The 19,462-nt window shown below is 40.7% G+C and overlaps 1 protein-coding gene across 2 annotated transcripts in view; it reads left to right on the top strand.

Annotated features, from left to right (window-relative positions):
• Window positions 1-16,473, top strand: part of gramd2b (GRAM domain-containing protein 2B) — a 73,779-nt gene extending 57,306 nt beyond the window's left edge. For both annotated transcript variants that reach the window (XM_072584694.1, XM_072584704.1), the window contains exons 12-14: window positions 1,564-1,674; window positions 5,712-5,805; window positions 15,353-16,473. In XM_072584694.1, the coding sequence (XP_072440795.1) occupies window positions 1,564-1,674; window positions 5,712-5,805; window positions 15,353-15,394 (247 nt within the window). In that variant the 3' untranslated portion in view covers window positions 15,395-16,473. The remainder of the gene's footprint in view (window positions 1-1,563; window positions 1,675-5,711; window positions 5,806-15,352) is intronic.
• Window positions 16,474-19,462: the final 2,989 nt, after the last annotated feature.

Here is a 19,462-nt window from a genome sequence, read left to right on the forward strand (position 1 = left end):
ACAGAGCTGAAAAAACTTGTCTAAGTTAACCAATATCAGCTCTCAGAATCCAAAAACAAATTAAGTTATTAACTGTGATTTCTTGAGGAATTAGGTATGAGACTATGGCATTAATGTTATAAGTGCTGTTATGGAGTACATGGTCAATCAAAGATTGACAATTCTAATATGTAAAGAAGATTTGCTCTCAGTCAAGTATAATTTCTTAAGATGAGGTGGTTTTGCCTCAATTTTTCTTTAAGATGGAGTTGTTGTCTTCAAAAGTATTTCCTGGTTTGCCCTACTGGCCATCAGATTCTCTCTTCAAGAAATTTACCATATTTCTAGAAAACAACTTACCTTTCATTGCACATTATGCAAGATAGAATTCTTGATGCATCATAATAATCCCTTTTCAAAAAGATGTATTGTGCAGTAAACAACCTAACAGGTACAAGATGATTTGTACCTTCCAAACCGTCTGCATGCTATTGAAGAGCTTGATCCTGGCAAAATTTTAGTTTCTTTCACACCCCTTAATTGTGCTTGGTACACCTGAATTGCTGGGTTTTGTGACTTTCTATACAATCCGATCCCTCTTGGGATTGGATGCCCTATTTGATGACCCCTTTAACTCTTGCACCTGGATTTCACTTCAACCTCCACTGATAAATATTTTTGTCTTTTTACTGCCCGCAAGGGAGCTGTTGTATCTGTCCATTTCATCTAGTTGAGCTATCCATTAACTAAAGATCCTACTCTGAAAGGTCAGAAAGGTGATGAGTGCAAATATTGGTAATTTTGCACTGGTGTAGTAGTAAATAAATTTCTTAAACTGAGGTTAAAGTTCAGTTAAGGAAATTAGTCAATGCTGTCAGGTCTCTATCAGCTTACTATTATTCTGGATTAGTGGTGCTGGAAGAGCACAGCAGTTCAGGCAGCATCCAAGGAGCTTCAAAATCGACATTTCGGGCAAAAGCCCTTCATCAGGAATAAAGGCAGTGAGCCTGAAGCGTAGAGAGATAAGCTAGAGGAGGGTGGGGGTGGGGAGAAAGTAGCATAGAGTACAATGGGTGAGTGGGGGAGGGGATGAAGGTGATCGGTCAGGGAGGAGAGGGTGGAGTGGATAGGTGGAAAAGGAGATAGGCAGGTAGGACAAGTCTGGACAAGTCAGTGTGGTCAGGATTTTGTGGAGGTTCTGAGGAAGTAGCTATTTTCCTTAGTCATCTTTAAGAGGACTAAGAATGGACATAACATGACCACTTGTTCTGTTGCAGTTGAATTTTCAATGTTTGCTTTATACTAAAGGAAGGGTAATTTTCAATAATGGAAGTAACGTTTGAATTATAATAGTGAAGTGTAGTCTAAACACAAAACATTGGCATAGTTTAAAAAATATGGAGGAAAGTGTAAAATATTTTTCAGATGTAAAATGTAATTAGTCATTGCATCTAATAATTGAAAATGTATTTGTGTAATTTTACTGAATTTATTACACTTTGAAAATTGTAGCCACAGTTTTTGTGGAAATTATCTTGTAGCAAGGAAAAGAAATTGCTTCCTAAAGAACTGTTTATTTTCCAGCGTCATTGTGCTAGTTCTGTCATCCTTCTACATGGGCTTAAAAATAATTGCCTTGGAGCAGCGCCTAGCCTCACTGGGAGCATTGCCAGAATACCATGCACATCACAAAGAGTAAGTCATCACATTCGGTTGGCTAAGCAGTTCATTTGCTGTGATTTTGTAATTGAGCTTTTTAAATGGTTAAGCTGCAGTGACTTTAAGCATGATTATTAAAGACTGGTGAGCTGTTTCTGACCTCTCTTCACTGCCCAGATTTTAATTGTAAGTCTCACTGCTTAATGTAGGAATTGGTGCTGGAGGTTATTTTCAGCACCTTGTTTTCAGCGTCTTAATTACTATAGCCCTCAAGGTGACCAATCCATGAATTAAACAGATTGGAGAATTTTTCTGTTAGGATCCATTTTGAAATGGTGCATTCTTAAAAACTCGAGCTAAACCATTGAGCTATTTCAGACTCTTGCCATCAGGTCGAAATCAAAATATTGTATTACTTTCTGTCAAGTATGCCACCTGGTGTTGACCTTTACAGTCATTAACTACCAGTGCTGAGTTGGTCAATCTCTGCAAGATTACTGCACAACCTTGTAATTGTGTTGTGGGAAATGTCCCTCCGTGGAGAAATTTGCAGCTTGTAACTACTCTTCAGCTTCCATATGTGTACATATGGTTCTATATGGTTGGCTTTAAGTAACATTTCCTTTTTCTATTTTCTTTATGCACTTTCCATACCCAATATCAAATGTAGTTGAATGTAGATTTGTATGGAACGGTCTACTTAGCAAGGTACTGGTGTGAGACTACTGATGCCTGTGCAATCATAAGGAGGAGTTTTTATCTTGGGAAAGAAAACTAACCCAAGAAACATTACACAACTGACTTCAATAAAACCATTTATTTAAACATCAAGCAAATGTGCTTTGACCATATACATGTCACAGATGAAAATTTGTCTCACACCAAAACTCGTTTGACAATTATAACCTCATGTGTTGACAGACACTTGCCCAACACCTTTAAATCTATAATTAGCCTCCCAATCTCTACCTCCCTGCAGCTGTTTAACCTCCTGTGCTTTCTGTTCCTGACCACAGCCCTTCATTCCCCCCTAAATTCCCATTCTCCCAGATCTCTGTGATGTGTTATCTAGATCCCATTCTCTGAAATTCCCTCTTTCTACATCCTTGCACAATTCCAAAAATCCTCTTCTCTTTTTGAGACTGTTCTCTTATAATCCATCTCATTGACTAAATTTTGGTCATTCCTAGATAGCTTGGAGCATTTTCTAAATGTATGGAATCACTCTGAATAGTATAGGGGATTCTAGGAATATCCCAAGCTGCAGATGGGTATCAGTAAATGGTGAAGAACATAGTGGAATGAGGATCCCAGATGGGTCTGAAAAAGGGTCAAGTACAATGAGTTTCCTTTTATCCCCTTTCTTGCTCTTTTCTACATTCCACATGAATAGGAGACCCTACTCCTCCACAAATCTGTTCAATCCTAACTTTTGTGACCACGCTCCTCCTTCGCTCTCCTCCAAAAGAAGTCTGTTGTCTTCTCAACACCATTCCAGACGTTATTACCTATTCCAGTTTAACATTCACCCTCTGTCCCCAGAGTCTGAGATTGCATTTCCAATTTTCTGACCATTTTGTTCTGCAGTATTTTCAGATTCCTCCCTACCTAATACCGTTTTTTTTTTCAAATTTGGATGTGTCTCAATTTCTGGATCTTTGAATGTCTCTCCTGCTAATAAATTTGGAGTCTTTTTTAATCTGCTCCGTTGGCTTGTCTGCTTGACATTCTTTGAGTCTTTTTTTCTTGTCCCACAATCTTGAATGCCACCTCTTTATATAAAATACCTGTTGTGATAAAATCTGACCCAGGCAAAGAATGCCACAGGAGTTCTGTTTACAGATTTTATTAAATCTTGGACTATCTCTGTGGAATGGAAATAAAGACAAAACTAAGCAACTTGCTGTATGGCAAGTTTGAAAATGCAGAGTTTGTTTAAATTTCCTAATCTATCTCTTTTAACGACGAGAGTTATGACATATTTTCATTTTTTGGATTAACTTGAAATGGCCATATTTTGTATAATTTTATTGGCTTATCATTGGTGTATTTTCTCATTCTCAGTGCTGACTTGATTTAAAACACTTATGGTATATGTGACTTATTGGATGCATGTCCTTATTAAGATGCAGAGAATTATCTTAACTGATATGAAACGCATCCATCAAACCATGTTGACATAAAACTTCATAAAGATTGGATTTCATCATGAGCATCAATTTCTGTTTCAGTAACCAGATGAATCCATTATATTGGCTGCATGTTATTTCTTTGCTGAATGAACTTGAGGGATGAGTAGGCGTGGGTTATTCAGATATTCAAGCCTGTTCCATCATCAGATTGATCAGATTGTGATCTTCCTCATCTACCCACTATAAAATTTGACTCCCTCCATTAGTCAAGAATCTATTTAGTGCAGCCTTTAAAATATCCTCCCTCCACTTCTCACTGTAGAAGAGAATTCCACAGACAGCTGACCTTCTAAGAGGAAAACCAAAATCTCCTTGTCTTCATCTTAAATAAGAATCGTCTTACTTTCCAATTGGATATGCATAATAGCTTTGTGATTTTGTGGATTGGAATGTCTGGCACACCTCTCAAGTCTCTTAGGTTAAATCATATGATGTTTTTCTAGTTTGACAAAGTAGACACAGATCATATTTTGCCACATTATAATCCATCTGCCCATGCACATTCCTGTCTATCTCTCTCCGCAGAATCCTTTTATCCTCTTCACAGAAGTTCCTTAACTTTATGATCAGCAAATTTTAACATTCATATATTCAGTCCCTTTATCCAAATTGTTGGTATTGATATAGATATTAAAATGTTAAGGCTCCCATATAGCACCGGATCGATTTGGCAAAATTTAAGGCAGGAGCATCTCCAATGTGTCCCAAATGTAAAATAGAGGTGGGCACTCTTGTACATTGCCTATGGACCTGTCATAAGATCCGTAGATATTGGACTAAAGTAGCAAGTGCTCTGACAGAAATCTTAGGAACGGAAATTAGAGTGGACCCTGTATCTCTCCTTTTAGGCTTTTTGAACTTACCCTCCCTGGATTTGCACGGGAAGAGATTATTTTCTATTCTGTCTTTCTGTGCAAGGAAAAATATTTTGGTAAACTGGGTGGCTGAGGGCTCCCCTGGACTTACAAATTGGCACAGAGTAATCATGGGATATATTCCCCTTGACTTCCGTACAAATATGGTGCATCAAAAGAGCGAATTATTCCATAAAATATGGCAGCCCTTCTTGAATTATATAAATACAGATATTTCGGCCATCCTAACAAGGGCTTTTATTTAATTGAGATGGCGAACCTGGCTGGTCCGGGGCCCCTTGGGAGAGGAATCCTGCACGAATATGGGTTTTGTTACATTTGATGTTAATACATTCTGAACATGTAACTCGCTACCCAATTTCTGTGTTAGCCACTGTTTTTTTTTCTTTCTCTTATTTGAATAATGTAAGAGACTTAATTATACGCTCTGGTTAGTGGTAGGTTAGATTAGTAGTTAGATGAGTTTTTTTCTCGGTATTTTTCTTTTGTTAAATTTTGGTTATTATTTATTTAAGATTTAATTGTATATCAGTGTTTATACTTGGGATTTTTTTTATTTTTGTAAACTTGTAAAAATGTTAACTTTTTTTTAGATATTTTTATTGAAAATCTAAGGCTCAGCACTGATCCCTGTGGCATCTTGTCAAATGTTTTCTGGAAACCCTCTGATCACCACATTTATCGGTTCACCTTTATCAACGTGGTTACTTCCCCAAAGGAGTTTTAACATGCTCCCCTTTTACAAACCATGTTGCTGCTATCTGACCTCATTAAGAGTTTGTAATATCCTGCTGTAAACTTCGTAATAGCATCTAGCATTTTCCCAGGACAGTTGTTAGGTTAAGTGGCCTGTAGTTTCCTGCTTTATTTTCCCCTCTGCTTTCAGGTTATTTTGATATCTGTAGTTAATGGAATGAATACAAAGTTCTTTCAGATTTTGTGCTTTTGACCTTCAGTTCTGTTTGCTTTGTTAATTCAACAATTAATTTCTTCTGGTTTTCTGCAGTTCTTTTGCTCATCGTGGCATGGGATTACAGTTCCACGTGAATACAGATCTGATCTACGATGAATTGTCAGAAAATCTTGCAAAATTGGAAAAGGTGATTTGAAATTTATTCAAATACCTATAGATAATGCCATACAGTAACAAAATGTACACTGAGAATTCTCACTAGAATTGGTGCCTTTAACCTCTCAACAATAAGTCTGAGTGTGTTAGGATTTTGGGAAAAATAATATCTTGGCTGGTCAAATAGTCAGATTCAGGGCAAGAGATGATATATCTGTGTTCAACCTGAACAGCAGTAAAAGATGTGAAAACCTAATGTGCCCACAATGCATGTAGTTGAATAAATTTGGTTATGGTTCCAATTTCTGGTAAATAGTATCGGACACAATAGAGAATAGAATCGGACCTTATTGTAAATACAGTACTGACATTGACTAAATGAAATTTTTAATTAGAGACCACTACTTTAATGTCCCAACTTAGTACCTATGTCAGGAATGCCTTTTGGAGAGGAGGATAAAAATCCTATTGTAGGTGAAAACACAAATACATCAATGAACTGTAAATTAGTTATTTATTTGCCTACTCTGAATATTCATTTGTCTTTTTCGTTTCAAATTATCTGTCGAAGAGTTTGGCTTTGCCAAAATTAGATCAGTTTTTATGAAAGTCAATGAACTGTATTTGTCCAATACTTATTGGAAGTGCCTTGTACAATCTGCAGCTCATTATAGACCAATGTGTACCTCTAGGAAATCATACTCACTGAGAAAAGGGTAGAAGTAAATTTGTCAGCAAATGTACTTATTAACCTGACACCAGTTGTACGGAAATGCTGCAGCCTTTCATTAGGGATGTGCTGTTGCTTTAATTGCAGCTCACAAACAGCAAATTGCACAAAAAAGACAATGACCACGTTTTTTGAATGTGCAGAGCTTTGACTTAAAAAGATAAATTGTAACAAATTAGAGTGTATATTACAAATGCCTATATGGCCACCACCCACTGAACAAGTGTAGATGGCCAACTGTACATGTCCAGATGGCACTGGTGACTCTTGGCATTGACAACTTTTGCCTAGGCTGTGAGACAGCAACAAGGTTATGGCAAGTTGCAGTAATCACAAGGGGATGTCCCTGGCTGTTTGCAAAGCTAGCATGTTTCTCTGACAGAGCTGAACCTACTAGGAAATAATTTTGTGTTTTGCCCTGGGCTTATTTTCAATCAAAATCACTTCACATTAATACAGTTAAGCCAAATGCTGTAGATGCTGTTGGTTAAAACTTGTTAAATCCTCATGCTATCTGTCAAACCAAAGGTATGTGGTAGATATTTCACTTGACATCTTTGCGCATACGTGCAATTTGTGCCACCTAGTGGTGGCATTAAGCAATTCCCCAGCCTCGGTAAATCTCTGGATGTGAAGAAAAACTTGCCACAATCATTGGTTAAGTTGAAATGGCCATATCTGCACATTTTATTTGGCTTATCCTGAGGAAAAGGCATATAGAAAAGTATGATACAGGTGGCAGGGAAATGTGTTTGCCAAATCTGGGTTTTTGAGGATATAACTAACAGGGTAGATAACAGAAGTTAATATTGTACACTTGTATTTTCAAGAAATATTCACAAACTTGCCACACAAGGTTGCTGCACAGGATTAGCAATCATGTGATTGGGGTAATACATTAGTTGTGTTTATTTTGAGAATTAGTTGTTCTTTCTGTAGGAAGTGTGTGCTACTGGCAAGGGGGCTTGTTTGTTGGCCAACCACTGTCCTGGAGGATGGTGGTAGACCCCCTTCTTAAACAATTCAATTCATGTGGGGTAGGTACTCCCGCAGAGCTGTTAAGAAGGGAATTCTAAGACTGTGACCTAGTGACACTGAGGAACAGTGATATTTGCAAGTCAGGACAGTGTTTGTTTGTCTTCAAGGGGTACTTGAAGATGATAGTGTTCCCATTAATCTAACTTCTTTGCTCTTCTATGTAGCAAAGATTGCAGGTGTGAAGGTGCCTTGTTGGAGTTGCAAGGCAGTCTTGTAGATGGAAAATACGGAGATTGTGGAGGGAGTGAATTTAGGTGTTAGATGGGACACCAATCTGTAGACTCCTTTGTTCTGAATGATGCAAAGTATCTTGAATATTGTTGGAGCTATACTCATCGAGGAAATGGAAAATGTTTCATCACACTCCTGCCTTGTTCTTTGGTCAGGCTTTGGGTGTCAGGAGGTGCATTACTTACCACTGACCGCTGTTGTGGCCACAGTATTGATATGGCTCGGACAGTTCAGTTCATGACTGTCCACGGTTAATCAGTAAAGAAATGAGATTTTCCAAGTTAGTGAAAATTGTCCGATTTTTTTTCCCCAAGCATTTAACAGCAAGTTGAAGTCTTGCTAGTGAGCAACAACCTGTCTATTTGCCTCTCATCGTTATTCAATCTCACCGCCTCCTCTATGGAGTTTGCTGTCTTTGTATATGAATGAGAGAAACCTGATATCTGAAATGAAAGTGAGTTCAGGTACCTGGCACTGCTTGCTCCTCCAGGTCCCTATCCTGGCCTGAGATACTGGGCACAGCTCATGGAGCAGTGCCCACCTATACACTCATCCACTGAAGTTGGCATTGAACATGCTTCAGCCTCATCACATCACATCATCAAGGCACATTTCTGACTGACTATGGTATGATTCATCACTTTAATACATTCAGAGAGATCTGGGTGTTCTTGTCCACCAGTCAATGAAGGCAAGCATGCAGGTACAGCAGGTCGTGAAGAAGGCTAATAGCATGCTGGCCTTCATAACAAGAGGGATTGAGTATAGAAGCAAAGAGGTGCTTCTGCAGCTGTACAGGGCCCTGGTGAGACCACACCTGGAGTACTGTGTACAGTTCTGGTCTCCAAATTTGAGGAAAGACATTCTGGCTATTGAGGGAGTGCAGTGTAGGTTCACGAGGTCAATTCCTGGAATGGCAGGATTGCCTTACACGGAAAGACTGAAGCGACTGGGCTTGTATACCCTTGAGTTTAGAAGACTGAGAGGGGATCTGATTGAAACGTATAGGATTATGAAAGGATTGGACACTCTGGCAGGAGGAAACATATTTCTGCTGATGGGGGAGTGCCGAACCAGAGGACACAACTTAAAAATACGGGGTAGACCATTTAGGACAGAGATGAGGAGAAACTACTTCACCCAGAGAGTGGTGGCTGTGTGGAATGCTCTGCCCCAGAGGGCAGTGGAGGCCCAGTCTCTGGATTCATTTAAGAAAGAATTAGATAGAGCTCTTAAAGATAAGGCTGGAACAGGATACTGATTGGGAATGATCAGCCATGATCATATTGAATGGCGGTGCAGGCTCAAAGGGCTGAATGGCCTACTCCTGCATCTATTGTCTATTGTCTATTTCAGAGCTGAAGACTTTTTTTTCATTGTAATACTGCTCCCAGGCTGCTTGGTGTACAGGGAGCAGCAGCCACTTCTATCATTGGCGAAAGATATGTATTGGGGCTCTTCACTTTTAGCACTCACTCATTTTGTGCCTACTTGGTCACAGCACCACCATCTTGCCTTTTTTACTTTTACTCTTCGAACTTCCGTCTTGTTTTGGCGCTTTAGCACAGACAAAAAGCCAGGCAGCCTGTCATGTCTGCCAACAGGGATCAGCCAAGGACATGTGACTGACTGTATGGCACCATGCTGTATTTATCTCACCCTGGGTCAGCATGTTACGTAGTAGACACGCTCCATGTACTTCAGCCAAATGCCATGTCTCAAATTCTTAATGGAAAGGTCCATGGTCATTTGTAAGAGGATTGTGTTAGTCAGTCAGGGAGCACTGGCACATCGTTGATCTCCATCCAGGTGTTTGGATGTGGTCAGTTGGCTGCTTCTACAGTATTTCCTCCTGTGTTTGGCTTCTGCTACATGTGTTGGAATAAGATCTACACATGGACCTTAGACATAGTCAGAATTCCATAAGTCACCTTGACGGATTCCATGTCCCACTTTATGGAGGACTGTAGAAAACCTACCATTTATGTGGGAGGTGAATGCTGACTACTCCCCTTTTACTGAGGACATGTTCAGTTTTTGAGATCCCTGATATCAACTTGTTGGAACTGTGTCCAGTAGATGCAGCTACAGCAGTGATTATTGTCACTAGACAACAAAGACATGGAGGAGGAAGAAGTATGGCAACAAACCTGGAACCAGCAACAACCTCAGCAGCTCCCAAACAGCCTCCACGTTGGGAAGTATCAACAGAAAGTTGTTCTTGGGATGCAGGGGAGATACAGGAGACCCAAAGTCTACTGTCCTCAATGCCTTTGCCTTTTCTTTCGGATGTGCAAGACACTGCACACTGTCTCAGGATACCAGAACAGTCATCAACTGAAATAACTTACGACTTGACAGAGTTGTAGCCATCCTGTTGCAGCAACCTTTAATGGCAAGTTCCCCTAGATTCAAGCCAATATAGACTATAACATGTTGTGTTGAGAGCACCATATCCTAGCATGTCTGGCTTCTTTATTGAAAAGGGGCTCCATTCTGTCAATATTCATGTCATCTGTGGTCATTGGTACCACATCTTGGAAGTCTGTACTGCACCCTGGAAGCTGCCATGATACGTATATCCTTAAGGACACTTTATTTTTCCTGATTCATTTCAAGGGGCTAGATACACAGGAGTGGCTACTAGGACTAGCCTCTACAAAACAGTGACTTGATTACTTTAACACTAACCCTCTCCTGCTGTTCTGTGGAGCAGGTGACTATCATCTCTGAAAAGGGGAGTTGGAATGATTATGCAGTACTATCTGGGGCAGGGGGGAGAGGTGTCACATAATCCTTGCATGCTGTACCATGTACAGTTGGAGCAGATAAAGAAGGGATGTGAGGGAGAGTGAAGAGCAGGCAGGGCAGCAGCAGTCTTCCCAGAAGAAAAATGATCAGAAGGAACCATCACCCTCCATGTGATCTACTCTACTCAGCAAGCCAGGCACTACATAATTGACATCTAGTTCCAGTAGATTAGTGAGGTATGTAGAAACTGGATCTCTTTTTTCCCTCCCTGTATTTTCCATTGTGGACTGAAATGGGAAACTGGAAAGGATTGTTCTGCTTTTATAATGAGTTTAAGTAATGTGCTTTTTCAGTAATGTTTTTGTTCAAGCAGTGAAGGAAGGTGTTTGTGCCATCAGTGGGTGTGTGTTTTGGCCAGCAGCAATAACTGGTTGGTTTATTTGTGACCAGTTGTGCATAATGATGGCTTTTAGCCTGACGAACCACCTGATTTAGTTTCTGGGAAGCTGAACAGCTTGTGGGTATGATTGATGCTGGCAGGAGCCTTTGGACAGCAGCAAGGGCAGATGGTGCGTCTTTCTGTCTAGTGAGATCCCCAAAGCCAGTTTATTTTACCTCACCAGTTGCTAGAAGCTGCGGCCATTAACCAGTAACCGGATGACTTTGCTGTTAATGTACCAATCACCTGTGCCTCCTGCAAAGAGGTGAAAAAGGATCTTGAAAAGTGAGACAGAAGAACAGCAAATCCTGGCAAGTGGCTTGGGGCTATTAAATTGCTTTCCCAGTATATTTTTTACGTTTCATCTGTAACTTGTGTTGTTTTATTTTTAAGCCTGTATCAGAGTTTTATAAGGGTCTTTAGAGTTTTAACTGGTATTGTTGTATGGTAACTGTGTAGTTGCGTACCTGTCATGAGCATCCATTTATTTGCAATAAATCATAATTCTTGTCAATTAGAGAAACTTAGGCTGACAGCAAACATAGACTATCAGACAGGCAAATGGAGAATTTTGTGTACTTAGAGACATAGAGATGTACAGTATGAAATGGACCCTTCGGTCCAACTTGTCCATGCCGACCAGATATCCCAACCCAATCTAGTCTCACCTGCCAGTACCCGGCCTATATCTCTCCAAACCCTTCCTATTCATATACCCATCCAGATGCTTTTTTAAATGTTGCAATTGTACCAGCCTCCACCACTTCCTCTGGCAGCTCATTCCATACACGTACCACTCTCTGCGTGAAAAAGTTGCACCTTCAGTCTCTTTTATATCTTTCCCCTTTCCCCCTAAATGCATGCCCTGTAGTTCTGGACTCACCCACCCCAGGGAAAAGAATTTGTCCCTCGTGATTTTAGAAACCTCTACAAGGTCACCCCTCAGCCTCTGACGCTCCAGGGAAAACAGCCCTAGCCTATCCAACCTCTCCCTATAGCTCAAATTCTCTAACTCTGGCAACATCCTTGTCAATCTTTTCTGAACCCTTTCAAGTTTCACAACATCTTTCTGATAGGAAGGAGACCACCAATGTCCTGTACAGCTGCAACATGACCTCCCAACTCCTGTACTCAATACTCTGACCAGTAAAGGAAAGCATACCAAATGCCTCTTTCACTATCCTATCTACCTGCGACTCCACTTTCAAGGAGCTATGAACCTGCACTCCAAGGTCTCTTTGTTCAGCAACATTCCCTAGGACCTTACCATTAAGTGTATAAGTCCTGCTAAGATTTGCTTTCCCAAAATGCAGCACCTCATTTATCTAAATTAAGCTCCATCTGCCACCTCTCAGCCCATTGGCCCATCTGGTCAAGATCCTGAGGTAGCCTTCTTTGCTGTCCACCACACCACCTCCAATTTGGTGTCATCTGCAAAGTTACTAGCTATACCTCTTCGACCCACATCCAAATATTTTATATAAATGATGAAAATTAGTGGACCCAGCACCGATCCTTGTGACACTCCACTGGTCACAGGCCTCCAGTCTGAAAAACAAACCCTCCACCACCACCCTCTGTCTTCTACCTTTTGAGCCAGTTCTGTATCCAAGTGGCTAGTTCTCCCTTTATTCCATGAGATCTAACCTTGCTAACCTGTCTCCCATGGGGAACCTTGTCAAATGCCTTACTGAAGTCCATGTAGATCACTTCAACTGCTCTGCCTTCATCAATCCTCTATTGCTTCTTCAAAAAACGCAATCAAGTTTGTGAGACATGATTCCCCATGCACAAAGCCATGTTGACTATCCCTAATCAGTCCTTGCCTTTCCAAATACATGTAAATCCTGTCCCTCAGGATTCCCTCCAACAACTTGCCCACCACCAATGTCAGGCTCACTGGTCTGTAGTTCCCTGGCGTGTCCTTACCACCCTTCTTAAAACAGTGGCACCACGTTAGCCAACCTCCAGTCTTCCGGCATCTCCCCTGTGACTATCATTGATATAAATATCTCAGCAATCATTTCCCTAGCTTCCCATCTGATCAGATCCTGGGGATTTATCCACTTTTATGCATTTCAAGACATCCAGCACTTCCTCCTGTGTAATATGGACATTTTTCAAGATGTCACCGTCTATTTCCCTACATTCTATATCTTCCATGTCCTTTTCCACAGGTAAAATCTTTTAACTTTATGGCAACTTTCTTGGGGGAATAGTTTCATTTTTAGCATTCTACCCCACTGAGGCCTGACTGGTGAAGTGATCATTCATTGGTGAATTTGTTGTTTGTCAAAAGGCAAGCAGCCCCAGTTCAGTCCAAGAAGTGGGCACAGCTTTTTTTCTTTTGGTTTTTCTTTGCTTTTTTTCAGTTGTTTATTAAAAGTTAACCCTGTAAAGTGTTTCTAGACTTTCCAACATATGATGCTATATATTCAACATTGACAAGATGTCATGCTACATTGGGGATTAGAGGAGGAATGGCATTCCTTCAGATGGAGTTCTAACATAGTGTGACATGTAAGAACAGGTAGCCTCTATAGCTTCATTCTTGCAGCTACAGTTACAGTGACAGCTGATCAGACAGGTGAGGATGCAAAGTGATGATAAATTTACGAATGTGAGATTCTATTTCCCATGAAGTGTCACCTGAGCAACCAGTGTTCCCTCTGAAGCTTTTGTTTTCTGCTTCACTCCTACTAGGTGTACCATGTAGGGCTATTTATCGCTGAATTGAATTAAGTTTATTGTCACATGCTCAGTGAAGAGTTTACAAGTCGCCCTTATGGTGCCATCTTGGATACAAAGATATCTTTTGTTTTTATTTGTTCAGGGGATGAGGGTGTCACCAGCTAGACAGCAGTTATTGCCTACCTCTTAATTGCCCAGATGGCTGTTAAGAGTCAACCACATTGTTGTAGGTCTGGAGTCACATTTTAGGCCAGAACAGGTAAGGATGGCAGGCGACTTCCATTAAGGGCATTAGGGAACCAAATGGGTTTTAGATTCTTAATTTCAGATAATTATTGAATTCAGATTTCATCATCTGCCATGGTGGGATTCGAACCCAGGTCCTCTGAACATTATCTGGGTTTCTGGATTAACAATCCAGCGATAATACCACTATGCCATCAGCTCTATAACCTATATATCCCCTCTATACCTATACCCAGGTACAGAAGCTTAGTTATAAAGCAGGAAAATAAGGGAAAAAAAGTTGAATATTACAGCCCTTCTTACTAAAGAGTAGAAAACCAAAGAAACCAGGTTAGCTGTTCAACACCACAGTCCAGAAGCGCGTGGCCATACTGGGCTCAGGCTCCTCACAAGGACTCGACTTCTCCCGTGCCGACTGCTCTTGCCATCTGGTCCTGTTACCACCGCTGCCACGGGAACCCTGATCCTGCTCCCGCTCTCGATGCCAGAAAGGAAAGGACGAATGTGAAGGAGAGAAAGAAGAATGTGGTAGGCCTGGTTCTGGGGAGCAGTGGACTCAGGCGCTTACCCTGCTGCAGCCATTTTAAATAACTGGCATTGTTTTAACCTGGTGCACAGCTGGGCTTTAAATATGGTGCTAGCAGCAGAAATTCCAGAAGGTAACCACAGTAGCAAATACGTTCAGCACCGGTGAGCACACAGTAGTACAACATCAGCCCCCTAAGGGCACAGTGCAAACATAATGAGGTGATTGTTGGAGAATTATGTGAAAGAAACTGCGGGAGTTCACAGAGAAATCTTCCACCAAACCTCTTGAAATTGACTGAGCTTTTTTCATTTCTAAAATTCAGCCCATTGTTTCATAACAATATATCGCACTTTTCAATGCAGCAAATTTAGAACTATCAAGAGGGAATTGAGACCTGGAGTGAAAGTTGTCGAAAGCTTGAGGGGATGAGGAAGGTTTTTCAGAATAGGGTCAGTGGACTGCAGTCTCTGCCACAAGACATGGAGCAGGGAAGAAGATATTGCACCTCCAGAGTCTGTAGATTTAATAGATCGCAATACTTGGCAAGGTTGAAGAGGCAGAATAGGTTTTGGGCTTCGGTAGGAATTTGCAGGTGTGAAAGGGGATTTCAAATTCATAGTGGCTTTTTGTGTGGTCAGTTGGTAAATCGCAGATATCATCTGTTGCCTATTATATTGATAGAGAAACAAAGTATGAGTAATGGGACTGCTGATTTTCATGAAAATATTGTACCTCTGCAAAATATTTAAAACTTAAAGGAAAATTGATAAACAAAAAAGAATCCCTTCTGTCTTCGGGCCTCAACTTGAATACTTGCGAAGGTTTGTTGTTTGTAAAGACAGTTTTTGAGCTGTAATTATTTTAAATGTGCTAGAATTTTCGTCTGCACATGCTTTTCTCAAAATCTTTACATTGAATTTCAGATACAGAAGAATCTACAAAAGCTTCTAGAAGGAAATGATTGAGATGCTCTACTTTTTATCATCAGTCTGTTTTGTACTCTCCAAGGTCATACATCTCTGGAATGTAACGTGAACTCTGCAGGACAGGGTGTGGGATTGTTTAAGTTTTAATCTTGTGTTTCTCAGAATTCTGCGCAGCCTTCTTTCTAAGGAAATATGCAAATAATCTTCAAGTATCCATGCAATAATGACCAAAAAATATCCTTTATCTAAAAATTAATTTTACACTTTTGAAAAATAATGAGATTTGTAGTGTTATGTATAAGAAATTAATTTTCTAAAAGTAGTCTAACCACTTGATTCTAAAAGCACTCCATTCTCTAAAGGTTATTAGAATACTTGGTGTAAAACATGTGTTGACCATGTGTATGATCTCCTTGCTCAATAGTCTGATATGACAAAATTGTAAGACTCCAGAATGTGGGGTAGGTTTTTATCTTCGGTATCTTAGCACAGTCATAGGCTAAATCAGGCAAAGATGATCATGCAAATTCCAGATTTCCCTTCGAGGCAAGAAAATTAGACGAATAGAGCAATGCAATTTTCCATAGCAAATTTCCACCTTTGTACCATGGCTAGATATTGCTTTACCCAGAGGCTAAAGATGACAATTTACCCTATTGTGTCTGATCAACAAGGGGGTTGCATTCATGACTCTAGAAGTACTCTATGTTCGTGTGAGTGAATTTATAACTGCATTGTGATCTGATACTATTTATATAAAATGCAATTGTGTTCTTTTAAACCCATTTCTATGAAATGATTTCTCACTTGAAATTCTGTAAATAAATTTTGCGCACACTAAAAGAATTTATGCTGTTTCTGGAGGTAACCTGGCAGACACTGTTTAATGTGGATCGTATTTAAACAGTTACTGGTTCTGTTTGGCAGTTGTACTAAAAAAGGTGCTAAATATCGAAACATGATTGTTTTTTATATATCACCTATTTGTGGGATCTGAAATGAAACTTTTGTGCGGTTCACTTGTAGCAAAACATCTTAATTTTGTATAGAACTGCTAGTTTTCTCAATGTAGAAGTGAGAATGAAAAAACCCTTCACAATAAAATGTTTGAACACTGATCTACTTCTGTTGTTTCAATGAGGAAACTACCTCCAGGAACTTGCACTACTTTTAATGCAGGCGGTTCCCATGGATACTCGCAGCATCATCAGCACCAGGAGAACTATCAATGCTTTTGGCCTGCCTGAGATTTTTGTGGATCTCCTGGTGTATGGAGTTGTTCTGTATGAAATGTTGCGGATTGGCACATTCCTTAGTCCAGGGCTGCATTCCGAGAGAACTCGAGGCAGCCATTGCAGCGGTGCAAGGTCGCTCTCGAAGGTTTTTTGGTCACTGTTTACTGAGGGCTGGAAACTGTAATACCCCTCATACTGTCCGCCTCTCAAAGTATGTACACTGTAAGTCAAAAGTATCAAAGGCATTGAGGCACCTCAGTGATCATGTGCAGGAAAATTTCTTGATTGCAATTTCCCATTTGAATTATTTTGGTTGCATACATGAAATGGAATGTATTTGCTAAGTACAAAGACTGTTAAGTGCTAAATTTGCAACTCTAATATTCAAATTTAATTTTTTTGTTTATCCACAAAATTTGTAAAACATTTTTTTTGAAGAAAAAAGAAAGCATCTACTAGAGGAGCAAGGAGGTAAGAACTCAAAGACAGGCAGAGGAGCACGTTAGAAAAGGACCTGAAGACAGGCAGTGAGAGACAGCTAAATTCATTGGAGCTGTTTGGAGTTAGATCTTGTTTTACTACAAAGAAAGGAGCTCACTGTCCATTGAGTCTCTGGAATGCTATTATTGTCTTTTCTATTCTTAAATTTTAATCTAACATTACCGCCAATTTGCACATTAATAAATTTTATAAAAGCAACATAAGTGTGTAGGTACAATTTAAACATTGAACCTCCATGATTGCAAAACTGCAGTATGTGGGAACTCCAATATCCCCAACGTGATCCACGTTTGCAGTATTTGAAGATGAATAGCTTCAGCTCAAGAGTTTGAGTTGGAGGCTGAACTACAGACCGTGTAATGCAACGGGGAGAGGGAAACTTGCTTGTATTCTTTATACTAGGAGGCAGTCGGCCTACTTCGGATAGGGTCATCTTATCTGGTCAGTAGTTAGGGACAGGAGGGTGCAACTGTGAGTGAGGCAGTTAAGGGCACCCAGAGCGCAGGGCTATCAGTCTCTGCAATTGTCCAACATGTTTGAGGTTTGCTCAGCTTGTTTGGATGTGTGCACAGGCTATAGGAGGTTGAGCTAGCTGACCATGGTACTGTGTTACAGGAAGCCGTTCAAGTAGGGGGGTATCAAGCAATGTAATAGGTGATAATTTTTTTGAAAGGGATTTACGCAGTGTAACAAAGAGTAAGATTCTGATTGACAGTGTTGCCAACCAGTGTCAGCATTTACTTCATCTCCTCAGGGCTAGAAAGGAACTTGTAGTGGTACAGGCAGGATTCGGTGGTCCATGTAGTAATCAGTGGCACTAGGAAAGGGGTTCTGCATAGAAAGAAAGAGCAGCTAGGCACCAAATTCAAAAGTAGTCATTTTTTTTCTCTTTCCTTTTTTTTTATTCTTAACCCCACACTACCACCTAACTGCGGTAGTGCTTATTTTCCCCAGCACCCATGTGTGTGTGCAGGTGTGGGTCACAGTGAAAGACAAAAGGCCAACAAATCTATCTTACATTTCCACCACCAGGAAGGAAGGAAACACCTGAGTGGTCAGTGACAAGCACTGCCCTTCACATCAAAGGGCAATGCTGTGTGATCAAACAGTGAAGGGGAGGGCAAGGACTAAATCAAAATAGAGTTGGAGGGGGAAATAATACACTCCACTCTCTGCGGCACCCACCTCTCCCTAAACAACTCCAGGGTGTTTGTGGATACTGCGTGCTCCTTCTCCAGGGACACCCGGGCTCTAACGTAACCGCGGAAGAGGGACAGGCAGTCTGTCCTAATGGCCCTCTCCACAGCCCGCTGCCTGGACCTGTTTATGGCCAGTTTGGCCAGGCCCAGGAGCAGACCCACAAGGAGGTCTTCAGACCTGCCCTCCCTCCTCTGTACCGGGTGCCCAAAGATCAGGAGCGTGGGACTGAAGTGCAAGCAAAAGCAGAGTAGGATTTTAAGAAAATCAAAAGGGGAGTGCAAGCACTCACACCCAATGTATAAATGGTCCACGGACTCAACAGCACAAGCAGTTGGGCTGGGAGTCCGTGAACCACTGCAATCTGCGGTTGCAGGGGACCACTGCGTGCAGCAGCCTCCACCCCAGATCCCCGAGAGAAAGGGGGAGGACCTCTGCGTAGAGAGCCCTCACCGCCCAGTGAGAATCTATTTATTACCTGAGCCGTGTGCAAATTAGCATAGAGTCCTGAAAATTAGAGATGAAAATGTATCAGTCTTTGAGCTATGAGAGAAGTGTATTCTGTTTTGTGGGTCACTGGCACTGGTATTAAAATAAATGGAGGCAGTACCATCAGAATGGGCTATGCCTGAACCATGGTGGGCCAGTGTCCTTGGGAACTGCGCAACTAATCATGTGGAGAGGAATTTAAATTAAACACTGGCAGGAGATCAATGTGGATCACCGTGGTATGTCAAAGAGTAGATAGAAGGTAAGAACCAAAAACAATAATATGGAAAATGAGGTTCAGAGAATGGCAGGAAGGCACAGTGGAAAAACAAGACGCAGGAATCCACCAAGTATCAAAATGAAATCGTAAACTTAAAAAGAATAATCTGAAGGCTCTGTATCTGAACGCTCATGGTGTTCGTAAATAGATTGATAGGTTGTATTGAAATACAGTCTGATGGCCATTACAGTGACATAGCTGAGGCATGACAAGGACAGGGTCCTGAATATTGAGCTGTGTATGATACTGAAAAAGATTAGGAAGCTAGGTAAAGGTAGAAAGGTAATTAATAGTAAATAGAGTTGATAGTAAATAATAAGTAAAAACAACTACGTTATTTAATCTGTCTTCTCTATACAAAATAAATAACCAGTAATAGCTGTTTGTCAGGAGGTGAAAGGAGGA

The sequence above is a fragment of the Chiloscyllium punctatum genome, chromosome 2 (assembly GCF_047496795.1).
Source record: "Chiloscyllium punctatum isolate Juve2018m chromosome 2, sChiPun1.3, whole genome shotgun sequence".
NCBI lineage: Eukaryota > Metazoa > Chordata > Chondrichthyes > Orectolobiformes > Hemiscylliidae > Chiloscyllium > Chiloscyllium punctatum.